General features: G+C 39.1%; 1 protein-coding gene across 4 annotated transcripts in view; it reads left to right on the top strand.

Annotated features, from left to right (window-relative positions):
* The window catches only part of LOC134795644 (uncharacterized), a 439,378-nt gene that overhangs the window by 232,649 nt on the left and 188,608 nt on the right, over positions 1-18,121 (top strand). For all 4 annotated transcript variants that reach the window (XM_063767547.1, XM_063767546.1, XM_063767545.1 and 1 more), the window contains exon 3: positions 14,506-14,899. In XM_063767547.1, the coding sequence (XP_063623617.1) occupies positions 14,506-14,899 (394 nt within the window). The remainder of the gene's footprint in view (positions 1-14,505; positions 14,900-18,121) is intronic.

Genomic DNA, 18,121 nt, shown 5'->3' with positions numbered 1-18,121 from the left:
ACTTACACTTCACTAGAGGTTCAGAATCTGAACTTCAGATATTCTTCTTCTTCTTGTTCAGCGTGTGTTCGCCCACCGTTGGGCATACGCCTCTCCAATCTCTCTCCATTTTGAGCGGTTATGAGTCTCTCTTATCCAGACTGGTCCCGCAGTCTCCTTTATGTCATCGGACCAACGGGCGGGTGGTCTGCCTACACTTCTTCTGCCTAGCCGGGGTCTCCACTCCAAAACGCACTTGCTCCACCGCTCGTCGTAAAGTCGGCACATATGCCCTGCCCAGGCCCATTTAAGCCGGGCGACCCTGTGACCTATGTCGACGACTTTTGTGCGTTTTCGGATGAGCTCGTTTCGTACTTCAGATAGTTAACTTCAGATATAATAAACTTGAAATTTACGCAACAAAACAAAATAATTACGATAAAAATTTCTCCAAATATAGAACCTAAGTAATTTAATAATTATCACGTACACGTAGGTACAGCCCCTAGATAATAACCCGTACACTAATTCATAATAGCAATTCATCGTTACTCCGAACCGACGTGCACAGGGGATTTACGGTGTGTTTTCGAAATTAGAACGTTATAGAAGCAGCTAACTTAATGACCAGAGATGAACCTTATGTGGTGGCAATAAGGGTTACAAATGTTAGTTCACGGTATGGACGGTGGTAGAAATGTGCACGCTGCGCCAAAATGGTCGGGCGTGGAATATTAGCCGGCGCCCGCGGGACATGTTTTAATATAATGGCGGACCCGGCGAACTTTGCACAGTTGCTATCAGATATATCGGGGCAGGCAAGGTGCTCACAAATATCTGGACATGCAACTATTATTATTCAAACTCGATAGGTAGGGTGACAGGTGTCATACATGTATCCATATAATTTATAACCTAAAAACAGAAGGAAGAAGCTAATTACACTGATTTGGTCGTATTCATATATTTTTTTAAATAATTTGTTATATATTTTAACCTAAAAACGCCAAATTGTATTGAAATGACACCTTTTTTTTTTGACGGAGTGGGAATGCGTTTATGCACGGTGTATGGGACTCGCCGCTCCTTTCCCCTCTCCTGGCAAGAGAGGGGGAGAATTTGGCCCTACCCACTAAACCCACTCCGGCGTTTCACCCTCTCTGCCGTTCGTGAGGGCGCACTGGGATCGACTAGGATGACATTCCACCACGGCGCCCTCCGGCAGCCCCGGCTTATCGCCAGGGCCCCCTCACAATGGAGGAGGATCAGAAACGCTTGATCCCCCCCTCCTCCGACGACGTGTATGGGGCCGTGCAATGAGGGTTCGGTACCCGCTGGCCCTACTGGGGCTCGAGGCGAGCATACGCTCTTCGCCCTCGACCCTGCCGTCTACGCAGGCTTATTATGGATGGCTTTATCCACGTGACAAAATATCCGTCACGTTTTAACAGAGCGCGATTGAAAGTGACGGATGCCGTTTTATCACGCTGTCACGTAGACAAGAACCGACCGTATCCGTACTATCAGCGTACCTATCAGTTTGAAATATACTAGAGTGTGTGTTCGATATTCGTGAGCGCCTTGGCCGCTCAGATATATCTGGATGCCGACGGTTAGGTACCGTCAGTCAATGAATGACCCGAAACATCGGTTTGTTTCCCAACGACGTCCCGTTATTTTAATAGCTAGAGTCCATCTAAGCTAACTTAGCACCGACTTGACAAAGTGATAGAATGTCATTATAAACGGTATATTTTCATAGAAAGTTTACACTTTGTGATTAAAAATGCCAATTCTGCTAACCAGTATGGATATGATGGTCGTTCTTGTCTACGTGACATAAAACGGTGTCCGTCACTTTCCATCCCACGGTGTTAAAAAGTGACAGTTATTTTGTCACGTGGATAAAGATGGATAAAGCCATCCATAATACGCCGGCAGGGCAGAGACGAATCTAATAAATTAAAGATAATTAAAATCAGTCCACACGTTCTAGAGTTATAAATCGTGTAACTTACCCGACATTGTTCGGATAGATTAGAGTCGAACCAAGTTAATTCTGAATCGCATTTGCAATGACTCTATACTTGCCCGCAACTGTCTAGGAACAGTTCTTTCTAATACCTAATACCTAGGTGAGCTAGGAACGCATTGTAAGTGAACCCTAAAAAGAAACTAGTACTATAAATCGATTTATTCTCAATGCTTCTTCGCAGTCTCGGCACGCGCTCCTCGTTATGACGGGCTTAAAGCTTAAAGCGATTGTCGCCAATCGATTCAGTAAGGCCAATGCACTTACTGTATATTCGAGTCTAAATCTAATACTACCCTAATAGCATTTTCTTGTAGGGATTTTGTTGGGCCTTTGTTTACGTATTAGTTGGGCAACCGTTATATTTGGCCGTACGATTTGCTGGAGGGCCCTCGACAAAGGCCCTCCCGAAGATTCCCAACAGAGGGCCATAAGAGTAATTTTTTCGTTGGGCCTATTTAAATAAATCATACAATTATTCAACGGTGGTGGTTTTGGTTGGGCCGTGGTTGGGCCTATACACATTTGTTTGATGGTTGGTTAATTGTTACATTTGGCCGTACGATTTGCTGGAGGGCCCTCGACAAAGGCCCTCCCGAAGATTCCCAACAGAGGGCCATTAGAGTAATTTTTTCGTTGGGCCTATTTAAATAAATCATACAATTATTCAACGGTGGTGGTTTTGGTTGGGCCGTTGTTGGGCCTATACACATTTGTTTGATGGTTGGTTAATTGTTACATTTGGCCGTATGGCTTGCTGTAGGGCCAACTGCAAAAAAATAAAAAGGGCAATTTTTTCGTTGTGCTTCTGTTTGCAAATTCAACAATTACCCAACGGCAAGTCAGGTAGGTCGGTAGGTAGTCGTGCACCAGGTTGAAGGCCCAACACAGCTTGTCCCACAAAGGGCCAACATTGTAACTTTAACGTTGGGCCTTGTATAGGATTCTTACAATACTACCGTAGGTAAATAGTTGTGTAATTTATAGTGTGCCTACAGTCTAATTATGTAATGGGCTTTTGTTTACGAGTCCTACAGTTACCCTACGTTAAGTAAGTGGTTGTGTAATACGACGTTGGGCCTTTGCTGATAAATATTACAATTACACTACGGTAGGCATTGGTTGTATCCACAATACATGAAGGCCCTAGGCTAGGCAGCAGTTGTTGTTAATCTTCTCTGTATCGTTCCAATTTTAGTATATGTACTGCCGAAGCAAGTACACTTACTATACACTCTAATTTGTATATATACTAACCGCACTTCGAAACTTCGTAAGCGAGATTTATGTTTTTTGAGATTTAAATTGAGAAAATGTTGGTAAAATACAATTTTTTAAATTTATGTATAAATTTAATAGTTATAGCTATTAGATTTATAAGTTTCTTTTAAAAATATTATGATTATATCCGGAATAATCGAGAAAATAACTATAACTTCGATGTTTGGAGACAGTAACGCCATCTAGTGACGCCACAAGCAAACTCAACTGGTATTGTTGGGCATCAGTACCACAGCCAATGTTGTTAAATGCGATTTTTGTGCTCACTGGGCCAACGAATGTTATTGTTGTTTAGCCACCGGTACCAAAATACACAAAGGCCCATTGTTAGGCGTCAGTGCCACAGCCAATGTTTGGTAAATACGATATTTGTCATCATTGGGCCATCGGATGATATCTTTGACTTGCCAACGTTACCAAAATACACAAAGGCCCATTGTTGGGCATCAATGCTACAGTCAATGTTGGTAAATGCGATATTTGTCGTCATTGGGCCATCGGATGATATCGTTGATTAGCCAACGTTACCAAAATAAACAAAGGCCCGTTGTTGGGCATCAATGCTACAGCCAATGTTGGTAAATGCGATATTTGTCGTCATTGGGCCATCGGATGATATCGTTGATTAGCCAACGTTACCAAAATAAACAAAGGCCCATTGTTGGGCATCAGTGCCACAGCCAATGTTGGTAAATGCGATTTTTGTCATCATTGGGCCATCGGATGATATCGTTGATTAGCCAACGTTACCAAAATACACAAAGGCCCATTGCTGGGCATCAATGCTACAGCCAATGTTGGTAAATGCGATATTGGTCGTCATTGGGCCATCGGATGATATCGTCGATTAGCCAACGTTACCAAAATAAACAAAGGCCCATTGTTGAGTATCAGTGCCACAGCCAATGTTGGTAAATGCGATATTTGTCATCATTGGGCCATCGGATGATATCCTTGACTAGCCAACGTTACCAAAATACACAAAGGCCCATTGTTGGGCATCCGTGCCACAGCCAATGTTGGTAAATGCGGTATTCGTCACCATTGGGCCAACGAATGTTATCGTTGTTTAGCGAACGGTAGCAAAATCCACAAAGGCCCATTGTTGGGCAGCACTGCCACTGCCAATGTTGGTAAATGCGATATATGTCATCATTGGGCCAACGAATATTATCGTTGTTTAGCCAACGGTACCAAAATACACAAAGGCCCATTGTTGGGCATCTGTGCCACAGCGAATGTTGGTAAATGCGATGGTGGGCCAATACAAAATTAATGTTGGCTACGGAACGAACCTCATCCCAACGTTTTCCCTACCGTTGGCACCGTAGGCCCCAACGAAAATGCTACTAGGGTATGTCCATGCAGAATGGATTCTTTGTAACTGGCTTTTATTTTAAACGTTTTTCAAATGTGAAGGACTATTTATTTTGTCTATGGGTTTGACCTTAGGGTTATCTTTTATTTTTCTTTGTTGGTTATTGTGAAAATACGAGAACATTTTTGGACTAGGTACTCACAATAAATTATTATGAAGTTTAAGACACTTTCTAAATAAGTACGTATCTTTTTAACAAGCTTTTATTAGGTCGACCTGTATGTAACTAACATGTAATGGAATCTAAGGTAACTAATTTAACCATCTTCCAAGGATCGTAGCGTCATGAAAATTGGCAGCTGTATGTAGTTCTGATGACAATACAATAATATGGTACTGTCGAACTGATCTGATGATGGAGACAGGAGGTGGCCATAGGAACTCCGTGATGAAACAACGCAACCTAATTGTGTTAGGGGTTTTTAGAATTGTCTCGATGAGTATTAGTTGTCTGTCGTAAGAAAAGTACAGTCAGCGATAAAAGCTTGTACCAAAAATGAAACTTTTGCCAAAAACTTATTACATAAAGCTATTGGAGCATTCCACGGGCTGTCCCGTACAAACGCATTTTATTTCCTGTGTTGCGACTTTTTTTGGCATTTAAAGCAGGCGATTATTTTTCTGTGCATATGTTTGACCATTTGTTATAGAAAAGGTAACTCTTATACATCCAAATCTTCAGAAATTTCGCGTTTATACGGGACAAACGATAGACAATTTCATGGAATGCTCCTTTTGGAGAAGTTTGACGACCAGTTTATCCTAATATTTACCCTTGCCACAAGAGAGATGGTGTGTTTTAAATCGTGATGTTGTACTTAAAATTCGAGATTGTAGACAATATTTATGAATACGAGACAACATTAATTTACGAAGAGATGAATTGCTGTCTCAACATGATAAGTATATACCATTAATATTGAAATTATTTAAGAGTAGGTTAATTTTAAGTGATTTTTTTATCTACAGCAAATTGTGATAGCACGATTCAGTATCGCGAATATAGTTCATTCTATATACAGTTTAGTTGTGGGAGGCAGATAGTTTCTGGCGAAACGCACAATTGAGGACCGTTGTCAAATAGGTAGCGAGCAGCGAAAAAAAGTGGCAGTGATTAAATGTTGACTCACGCCAGACCGGGCCGGGGCCGGGCCGGAGCTTCCGACGCGTCGTTTTCTATGGAAAGCGCCACGTGATCACCGATCAACTGTCATAAAAATTTACATGACGGCCGCCTCGGCCCGGGCACGACGCGGTCTAGCGTGAGTCATCCTTAATAATATGATAGATACGATACGATAGGAAATGCAAATCTCTACGCAGTTACCACTACCTGTTACACGATAGTTAATTTAGTCTGCTTGACAGTCGGGACACGGTATTGTAAATCACTCGTGGATTAATCCCGGCCCCGCCCGATTAGGGTCATTAATGCACTTATTACGGCTCGCGTGGGTAATGAGATGTAATGAGATAAGTAGAACAGCGACATCTATTGAATAGTTTGGTAACCAATCACCTGTTACATTACACGATAGCTAATTTAGTCTGCTTGACAGTCGGGACACGGTATTGTAAATCTCTCGTGGATTAATCCCGGCCCCCGTCGATTAGGGTCATTAATGCACTTATTACGGCTCGCGTGGGTAATGAGATGTAATGAGATAAGTAGAACAGCGACATCTATTGAATAGTTTGGTAACCAATCACCTGTTACATTACACGATAGCTAATTTAGTCTGCTTGACAGTCGGGACACGGTATTGTAAATCTCTCGTGGATTAATCCCGGCCCCCGTCGATTAGGGTCATTAATGCACTTATTACGGCTCGCGTGGGTAATGAGATGTAATGAGATAAGTAGAACAGCGACATCTATTGAATAGTTTGGTAACCAATCACCTGTTACATTACACGATAGCTAATTTAGTCTGCTTGACAGTCGGGACACGGTATTGTAAATCTCTCGTGGATTAATCCCGGCCCCCGTCGATTAGGGTCATTAATGCACTTATTACGGCTCGCGTGGGTAATGAGATGTAATGAGATAAGTAGAACAGCGACATCTATTGAATAGTTTGGTAACCAATCACCTGTTACATTACACGATAGCTAATTTAGTCTGCTTGACAGTCAGGACACGGTATTGTAAATCACTCGCGGATTAATCCCGGCCCCCGTCGATTAGGGTCATTAATGCACTTATTACGGCTTGCGTGGGTAATGTGATGTAATGAGATAAGTAGAACAGCGACATCTATTGAATAGTTTTGTAACCAAGCACCTGTTTCACGATAGCTAATTTAGTCTGCTTGACAGTCAGGACACGGTATTGTAAATCACTCGCGGATTAATCCCGGCCCCCGTCGATTAGGGTCATTAATGCACTTATTACGGCTTGCGTGGGTAATGTGATGTAATGAGATAAGTAGAACAGCGACATCTATTGAATAGTTTTGTAACCAAGCACCTGTTACACGATAGCTAATTTAGTCTGCTTGACAGTCAGGACACGGTATTGTAAATCACTCGTGGATTAACCCGGCCTCGGTCGATTACGGCCATTAATGAGGTCATTAAGGCCCGCGTGGGATAGATAATTTGGATATATTAGCATACGCTTTGCGGGGGCAAAAATACACTTGGCAAAAATACAGTACCTACTAGTAATTAAGTAAATACATACCGGGTGTGGCCTGTAACACGAGAACAAAATAAACTGTAGGCTGTACTCCTCAAACACACCAACATTAGTTGTTTGTCACGCTTTAAACATGCCTAAATACCAAAATTCGCAATACAACAGCGTCTTAGAATAAACTTTAAAGTGCTAAGGTAGAAGTACTAGTGCTCGACGCTGCACTAGTATTCGACATGGGCACTTTATGTCAAAGTAATATAGGTTAAAATTGAACATCGAAGATTTTTCTGTATTCAAATTTAATCCTTGTCACTTTGACATAAAGTGCCCATGTCGAATACTAGTGCAGCGTCGAGCACTAGTACTTCTACCTTATACCTACATAGATCAAAATACAAGGTATTTTTAAAAGTCGCTGATCAAATGTTGGTCAGTTAGAGGAGGAAGTAGCCTACAGGTTACATTTTTGCTCATGCTACAGGACAACAGGCTCCAATTTCACCACGGTGACAGGCGCGACAATTGTAAAACATCACTGTTGCTGACGTCACAGGCATCCATGGGCTACGGTTACCACTTACCATCGGGCGGGCCGTATTCCTGTTTGCCACCATCATTGTTTTATTAAAAAAAACTTTATTATATCGGAAAAAAACAGATATTTCTCTTGCTAAGTTTATGACAATTGTCACAAGAAACACTACAATTGTCACGAAATTCTGACATATAACTCATTACCTGTCAAGAATTACCTACAATTCTTCTAAATCTTGACAATTGTCAGAAACTTCGCAAAAGAAATATCTGTTTTTTTTCGATATAATAAAGTTTTTTTAAATAATACAATGATGGTGGCAAACAGGAATACGGCCCGCCCGATGGTAAGTGGTAACCGTAGCCCATGGATGCCTGTGACGTCAGCAACAGTGATTTTACAATTGTCGCACCTGTCACCGTGGTGAAATTGGGGCCTGGACACACCCGGTATATCTACTCAAATGTTAAATTGATACTAAGCCTTAGTTACAAATAGATGAAGAATCAATACTGATACTAAATTAACCAAAGTGGCACTTATCTTGTCCTCGTTAAATCAAGGTATGCACAGTATATGCGCATAGTTTAAAATCTAGGAGTTTATATTATGCTATGTATATGTAAAAAGTGATATTCGGATGTTTAAAGCCCAATTAGACCATCGCTCACGGTGATTGGTGAATGAAAAGGAATTGAAAGTTGTGTGTGAGATGTGCGCTAATCAAAGACAATCATTACGGTTGTATCAAAACGAATTCAAAAACATAACAAATTGTTAAATTAGAATACCTAAGTATTATACTTTTTTAAATAAATGACGAACAACTTTTTATGAAATCTGCTGACGTTTCATTAGAGTAAAGTATAACTTAAAACTGGTTTTTCACAAAAAAAAAACCGTTTGAGGAACAACATTTATGCATTTTCGTAATGAATTGATTCCATAATTTTATCCTGATATCCCTATTCCCTTCCCTATTATTAATTTGAGATGAACGATGTTATGCGACAATGCATATACGTTATTATATTTTTGGGTTCAATTTTTTTTTTGTTGCATGTATTATTTTAAAAATATTTTACCCAATCTGGCCACTTACAAAATATTATTATGATTACAATTACAATTATAATTCATTATAAGAATTCGCTGGGGGACGAAGTCATGTAAGTATTGTGACCGCTTCTCTGTAGGGAGACCGAGGTGAGTTCTGTTGTGACAGAGAAGAGTTGTGACATTGTCAATTTTTTGGAATCTAATAACTGTTAGTGAGCTCGCAACAGTGTGCGTTTGTTAGCTCGCAACTTGAACAAACAAACGCACGCTATTGCGGCCTAGTTTTTAGTTAATAGATACCAGAAAATCGACAATGTCACAACTCTCCTCTGTCACAACTCACCTCGGTCTCCCCTACTATCTGACTTTATACAAAACATTTTTTACGCAATGTGATGTTTATTAATCACAGTAATGTTAGGAGTTTTTAACTATAGCTATTTATTTGAGCTAAGTCAAATAATCAATAAATCGAAATCAAATGTAGGGGGCATAGCTAATAATAGTTAATACTAATAAAGTCGGATCAAACGGAAATCTTGTAAATATATTTTGCATAAATTCAATATCCAGCGAGGAAATTGTAGATTACGTTTGAATGCAGAAGCGATCATCCATTATATAGTGCGCTTAAGTACAGTCAGCAGCAGAAGTAGCTACGCGGGCCTAGTGCTCAAAATGATCTACACACGGACTCTTATGTCAAGAGAACTAGGTTCTGTGTAGATCATTCTGAACGTGTTATTCTACTTAGCTACTTCTGCTGCTGATTGTATTAGTAAGTAGGTAAGGTTGACGAAATATAAAGTGAGCCGATCTCTCGAACAAGTTTGAACAAGATCGGCTCGTCTTATTATTCAGCTGATTAAAATTGCATAACACCATCCCGACTTCCCCTCCGAAAAAGCAATCAGTTTTACGTTTATAGAGATTAACTAGCAAAAGACTGGCACTGTTCAATTATTCGAAACTCGACCATCAGCGATAACTAACCTTATGGTCTACGTAATAAAGTTTATATTTATTAAACTTTTTTGTTAAAATCTTTTCCACAGTGGGTATTTTATCAGAGTGGCACTTTAGGCACGTAGGCATATTCGGAGACGTGAAAGATGTGCGCTCGTTAAAAACCTTCGGAAAATATTTGTTTTCGATCTTTTCCTGGAGTTCGGGAAGGAATTGGGAACTTTTTGTAACAATGCGAGTTGGTAACTTTTTATGGTACTGACGTAAAAGTACTTTAGGAGCGTTTCGTGAGTATTTTACAGGCGGAACTTTATTTAAATGGCGAATTCGTAATTAATAACAAATTATATATACTAGAGTGTGCGCGCGACTTCTATCACAAAAAAATTAAATAAACTTTTAACCCCATTTTCCCTCTTTAGGATTTTAATTTAAGATCCTTTCTCGTAAAATATTGAAGAATATTCAAGATTCTATCTTCTAGCGCTTGCCTTGTCTGTTAGTATCTGATCTATATAATGGAACTGTTATATAAATATATTTCATCAGTTTTATTGCACAAAAAATTAAAAGTACAAATGGCAGACTATTTATTCCCTTAAGTTAAGGCATTCTTATTCATAGGAGTAGGGGAGACCGAGGTGAGTTGTGACAGAGGAGAGTCGTGACATTGTCGATTTTTTGGAATCTAATAACTGTTAGTGAGCTCGCAACAGTGTGCGTTTGTTAGCTCGCAACTTGAACTAACAAACGCGCGCTATTGCGACCTAGTTTTTAGTTAATAGATTCTAAAAAATCGACAATGTCACAACTCTCCTCTGTCACAACTCAGCTCGGTCTCCCCTAGGTATGTATTCAATTAGTTTAGGTACCTTTTTTTTCTTAGCCTATTTGTGTATCCCACTGCTGGGCAAAAGCCTCTCCCCTGGATCTCCATGACTCCCGATTTAGCGCTTAGGTACCTATTGATGAAAAATATTTTAGAGCCAGTTCAACTTTTGCTTACAAAATTTTATATTTTATGTTGACTTTTCTAAACCATTTTTGTATATCTACATTATTTAAGTTCTATTTTATGCGGATTTTTTTTTTATGAAATAAAGTTTATCTTATCATATCTTATTCTCTATCAACAATTTTCCCAAACCCAGACGAAGGTATGTGTGTAGGACTAATAGAATCGGAAGCCCGAATTAGAACGTAAACACATATGCCCCGACAAAATGCCGACAGTGCCAATAATGGGAACCTATCTGTCATCGACACGACACCGGAAGCCGGGCCATCGGGGCACGGAAACGAAGGCGTGCCCCAAAAATGTCCGCCAGGGGCAATCTCCTGCGCTTAAGTTGAGGGAGTAGAAATACTTGGGATAAATACGAGTACCCATACAAGTAGGTACCTATAAATACTTGGTAAAGAAGAAGACGCTTCGCACGAGGAATTTAGTTCATTTCATTTCATTTCATTTATTTATTGCATTCCATGGTATTTACAGATGGTATTTTAAATTGAATTGAACAGCATTCATTCATTGACCCCCTTGTGCCAGTCTCTATCGCACGTTTACGAGCATAAAAAACCATGCAGCCTTTCATACCTCCTTCTTCTTCTCCTTGTCCTTTTCCCATTATTTGGGGTCGTCTCAGGTATGATTTGGGCTTCTTCCATATCCCTCTTCACTGTTGCGAGCCATGTCAGTCGGGATCTTCCTCGTCGTGATTGCGTGGGGAACATATCTCGCACCTTACGTGTCACCTTTGAGGCGTGTGTGGTCACCTTTGAGAGTGTCTGCCAAGCACTTCCGACAAAAAAAAATACTAACAAATTTCGCTTTTCTGTGTCTACCAGTAAATTTCTAACTGCTGTCATAACTATAGCGGGGTTAGCTTTATTATTATTATTAGCTTTTCTAGTAATCACTAGTCACACTCAAGAAGGTAGCTAATTGTACACACCTACTTATCAGATAGGTTAAATCAGCTCCCCTTTTTCACACCGTAAGTGGCCTTCTTTTTTGTACTTTCGGCAAGTTCCGTGTGGTAACGAAGTCTTCATGAAAGTCTCATATATAAAAAATAAGTAATTCTTTGAGAAATAGTAACTTAGGCACAGATCACTAAAGAAGTAAAACTTTAACAATAATATCTTGGCTAAGATTCTTTTCTTAACTTCACCTTTTTAAAGGCCAAAAATAAATTATAGTTACCAGAGAGAGCTGTAAAAATCGAATAGATTCATAAATTTATTGAAATCGGCTCAACGATCTTGACACTACAGTGCAATACTACAGCGACATGAAAATTTAAAGCCTACATATACTATATTGGTATAGTTAAAGTATTATTTTTATTTATTTGGCTCACAAAACAAGTTACAGACATTTACAGGAATTACATTAATAAGCTTACAGTTCAAATCTGGACTATAACTCCAAACATGTGTGCACAGAAGGATATGAACCTTCAGTTAAAATATAACGCTATTATGACTTTCTTTGCTTCGCCATCGTCAGTTAAAAAGTCACTGCTATTTTTACTTTTAAGTATATTTTCCCTGTCCCAAACCCCAGCGCTCGGCTAAGCCGCGAGCAACAATGGATTACTTGCCCCGGATTCGGTGTCAGGTTAGCTTTCACGGCTCTCAATGCTTTAGGAATCTGTATGATTCGTACCTACGCTCTGTTATTTATGGATATTTCTGACCTACATACCATATATAGGTTTAAAGAACTTTATTTCTCGTAAAGAATTACAAAATTCACTAACATGAGAAAATTTACATGTTTAAACTAAGACTAAGCATAAGTAGGTGCAGTGTACATAAATAACATGTTATTAAATACATAGTAGGTAGAAATGCATTACAAAATACTTATTACTAAACACTCTGAACATATTTTTACGTTACTTATTGCTTACATTGTCCTGAAAGACCTGATACACTCAATAACTTAGTAGGTATAATCTCGTTTAGTAAGTACCTACCTACCTAAGCAATCTAAACATCCCAATAAGTACTTAGTAAGTGTAGTCTGAAATCCACGTCTGACTACACTAATTAGGCACTCACACTATCTTCTGTCTGAACTAAGTAAGGTGTCTTTGAGAACTGTCAAAATGGGGTAGGCTGGTCGAATTATTTAGCAAATGGTGCAAGAATAGCTTGCCCTGTCAATCCCTAGAATTGTGTCAATTTTTTTAATGGAATTTTATGCCCTGGAAGCCAGTCCTTTAAGCCAAATTTCATAGAAAAAGGGGCAAGTTATGATTGCGCCATCTATGCAAACCTTTGACAGTTGCCAACCCCATTGCGATAATCTCGTAGTCGCGGTGTATCAGGCCGACCTTTCGAGCGGTTTGGTGCAACGCAATTAATTTATGAGTTGACAATGATAATGAAAACCACTTACTTAATATTCAATCTTGCAGGCGATTAGTGCCGTTGATTAAATGTTGCATTATTAAGACCTCCATCTTCTTGGGGTTTGTTTGAATGACAATGCCTTTTGTAATAATGTCTTATGTCATGTAAATCTTGGGGTCGTCTCGACTCATGATTCGTGATATCAAGTTAGCAAATAATTATGAAACAAGGAGGCATTCAGATTGAACAATTTGGTATAGTTTTGATCTTATTCTACGGCCTTGAAGATCGCTCACGCTGGTTGGTGCATGCGAAATGACAGAAAAGTCGTGCGTGGAATGCGCGCCGATCCCCAATACCATCGTTATTATCTAAATCTGGGGGGCGATTTCGATCGCTCGAATTCGTCACTCCAAAATCGGTGGAAAACGGCGAAATGCTAATTTTTGAAATACGAGGGATAGAAATTTGGAATCGAGTGGTATTGACCACTCTTTTCAATTCTATTAGTAGAATTTAAATGCTTAGTAGTGGAGATATTATTGAACGAAATACGCGAAAACGAGCGGTTGAAATTCAAAAATCGGCCCCCTGAATCGTCTTCAACAGATTTTCCAAAATAAAAACAACGTTTACACTAAATGTACGCTATTTATATAATATGTCTATATAATATAATATGTCTATACTCTGTATCTTTAGGTATTTCAATAAAAGTAAACGAATAATATGTACATTTTCGGATAGTTATAACATTTATTGGTTAACCAACCAAATACAAAACCGCCTGGATCAGACACTGAACGACCTGACTTTATTCACTTTAACCTTTATTTAATCATGTAATGTTTTCATCTACCCTCAACTGGGTTAAGGAGCCATTTGAGGGTAGATTTTGTTTACTTTTATTTAAATACCTAAAGATACAGTCTATAATATTGAGCGAACAATTATGTTTTTAGTTAAAATACTGATAATATGTCAAATTCCTATGCGACTGCATATTAGACCAATACATTTGATTAACAGCTCGATTAGAACTTTAAGATACTTCAAATATTACGTCTCGATACGATATGGATTAGATTTGTCATTGTCAAAATTGAAGTTTTAATTTAAAAAAAACGTCACTTTTGACATTGGCCTATCGTATCTAGTCGTAATATTTGACGTATCTTAAAATTCGAATCGGGCTGTAAGCCCTTATCTGTTTGATTTCAGTCTGTGGTATAGTACTATACAACTACTAATGCAACCTTTTCTTTCCAGTCCACCTCCGTTTCGACGCTACCCTCCGCGACTACGCTCTCTACTCCATCGTGGGCCCCTTCGTCCGAGGCAACTTCACTCCTACCTCCCCCCTCGAACGCTCTTGCCCCGACGACGCCCCCCACTTCGTACCCAAGCACAAGCACAAACGCCGATTCAATTCCAAATTCGAACGCGAAACAAGTGACGGTCGATTTGAAACAAGTGAATTTGAAAGTGATAAGTGGTCTAGTGTGTATTTTAGACCGCGGGTAGTGAAAAGTGTGAGGTACAGGAGGAGGTTTGTGCCGGCTAGGGTAGTGAGTGGGCCGTTGGGGGAGAGGGGGGAGGTGCTGTTGATGTGGAGTGTTAGTGAGGCGGAGCGGTTGGGGGAGGATGCTAGTGTTGTTTTTAGGTAAGCACATTTTTATGGCAAGAGAAATACCTACATGAGAAAACGTGACAATGATTTTGAATAAAAAAATATACGGAATAAAAACTTTTTACAAAAAAAATGAAACCGACTTCAAAAAGGATGAAATTAAATATTATCCTTTTTTATGTCTATGCGTTACCAACTGATATGTTTGAAATCGGTGCCAAGCCAAATTTTGCAGCATACCATGACTTTGGTGCGATTCGATAAGGATTTACCTACGTTGGATTGCCTTACACGACGACAATGAACGTACTTTTTGTAGGTACAGTCGATGTTAAAAATATGTTTACACTTTTCGCCTTATTACAAAGGAGTAAGGTGCAAAAGTGTAAACATATCATTGACGTCGACTGGACCTAAGAACACACCTCAGAACACACGATCAAACCTTCTTGGCGCAGTCCGTACCATGTTTGTCGGCACATTAGTGTAACAAAATAAATACATTTTTTTGCCGTCGTATTTTTTAAAGAGCATTTCTTACTAATGCTCGAACAGTCTATAGCATGCAAGTGTGGGATTGGGACTGAGTTATTTCCCGTCCCTTATCCAGATGACTACATTTCAAAATATAAAACAATTCAAGGAATTTACCTTCTTGCCAAATTTCACCTTAAGCGGTTCAGTTGTTTAGCCATGAAAAGGCGACAAAGAGGCAGGCAGAATTCTTTACACATTTATAATAGTTATTAGTACAGTTCTAATGGGATTTATAGCCATAAAGCTGATTATTTTTGACTGGTATTGTTACTACTTGGCTTGGCACCGACTTCAAACATATCAGTTGGTAACGCATAGACATAAAAAAGAATAATATTTTATTTCATCCTTTTTGAAGTAGGTTTCATTTTTTTTGTAAAATGTTTTTATTTTACCATTTTTAGTTTTAACGCATTGTTAAGAGCGCGACGCATGAATGAAAAACAAGATCATGATTAACACTAAATTCGTGTACCTATTACTTTAGTAAATATGTAATCAGGAATTTTCTCGAGTCCGTCTGGGAAATTATAATTCCTGTCAACTAAATCCATCCGCCCGCCCCGCCACTGACCCAATCCCTCAGCCCCCCGATCACTCAACCTCACAGCACATCAACCCCTGATCCAGGAACCCCTCGATTCTGAACCAGCAACCCTTCAACCGCCATTCCCCGACCCCTTAACTCTTAACCCTAACCCCCGATCAGTAGCCTTACCAGCTTACCACGAGTTTGACATTGATATATTCGCTAGCATGTGTGTAACTTACTTCCTATGCATCTCGCTCGTACTAACCTTAGTGTGAACGAGATGCATAAAAAGTTACATTTAGATGCATAAGACGTTAGCGAATATGTCAATGTCAAACTCGTGGTAAGGCTACAGTTGCAGTACATCAAATTGGTGGTTTTCGGAAGCAAATGCTCGAGTTACTTTAGAAAACCCTGAAATCACTTAACACGTGCCTTTAAAAATTGAGGAGTTCCCTCAATTCCTCATGGATTCCATCATCAGATCAGAACCAAAAATAATACAGAAACATCTTGGAGGTAACTTCTTCCAAAAAAAATATATTACTCAAATCGGATCACAGGTGCCGGAGTAATCGCTGAACATACTTACATTTAAAGAAATCATCATCATTATCATCAAAATAATCATCATCATCAGGTCTACTTCATCAAATTGGTGATTTCCGGGAGAAAATGCTCGAGTAGCTTAAGAAAACGCCCAAAACACCATGCATGTGCCTTTAAAAATTGAGGAGTTCCCTCAATTCCTCATGGATCCCATCATCAGAACAGAACCAAATTAAAATGGGACCAACTCGGAGATAGCTCCTTTCAAACAAAAAAAGAATTACTCAAATAAAAAAAAAAAGATAGCCACAACCGAATACAGAACCTCCTCCTTCTATGAAATTGAAGTCGGTTAAAAAACATCACTCACTAAGGATTAAGTACCTGTCTTACGAGTTGATATATATATTCCAATTTCCTAATATCAAGGCATACAAGGTAGATTAATTTCAATTTACTGAAACTGATATACAAATCCGTAATATTGTGATACCTATTAGTGATGATAATTGAAACTTCAACTGAAATACCAATTTCCAGTAATGACATGATACAATCAGAGTACTAATTAAAAGTTACCTGCATTCATTTTTAATTAGCGGTCGCTTGTGCTAATCATGTAATTAAAATCAACTCCAATAGTCAATACTCTGGCATAATTGAATATTCATGTTACATTTCTTATTTAGTAGGTTTTTGCCTTTATCATGGCAAAAGGAGCAAACGAATCGCCTGATATAAAGCAGTTTATATCGCTCATGGATACCTGCAACAGCATAGGGGTCGCAAAAGCGATGCCGGCCTTTAAGATGGGAGTATGGTCTTTTCTTGAAGGCCGTACCGGAATGAAGCAATGTTGTTTTATGTTAAATTGGACATTAATAAATCAAACCAAATCAAATCCAAATGGATGTTATTAAATATTTATCATCCAAAATCATCATTTAAAAGTCAATTCTATTGAACAGTTTGAAACGTCGTTCCACAATGAAAAATAGAAAAAAAACTTTTTTTTATCTTGTATAGAGGATCCAAAGTGCGGTATACTGTTATCAAGCTTCATCTCCGATACAAACTCCATACATTTGTTAACCACAAGCTACAAAACCAGCCGCATAGAAACTTGTGCCAGAACCAGCAATAATACACTACTTCTTGCGAAGAATAGGTATTTTATAGTTGGTCAAACCAATTTGTCAGTCAGTAAGAACCAGGAAAACTATAGTCATCCTTTTCTTTTGGGTGCTAGTACTAGTGTAAGACAAAGCTACTAAAGCTAGTATGATTCTCTCTGTCTATGATTGAAATGAGACAGTCCTTTGACAAACTATAGCTTAGCTCACCCAATTCCGATCACAGCTTGTTACAGTGACCGTCAGTATGAAAGTCGCTAGAGACCTCATACTATTGTCACTGTCACAAGGTACGAAACGGAAATTAAACTATAACACTTTAAACTCTCGCGTTTTGTACACATATTTAATTACACAAACGGGTCTACCGCGATATAATTTCATTGTTTTTACCTTTAATTCCGACGTTTCAGCTGAGTTGCACCAGCTGTGGTCACGGAAAGACTGACGTCCCAACAAATGTCAACGGAGATATTAATAAAACACCACTAAACTACCCGAAAT

This window comes from Cydia splendana, chromosome 12, assembly GCF_910591565.1.
Source record: "Cydia splendana chromosome 12, ilCydSple1.2, whole genome shotgun sequence".
Classification (NCBI taxonomy): Eukaryota; Metazoa; Arthropoda; class Insecta; order Lepidoptera; family Tortricidae; genus Cydia; species Cydia splendana.
This window is presented reverse-complemented; position numbering and strand designations above follow the sequence as displayed.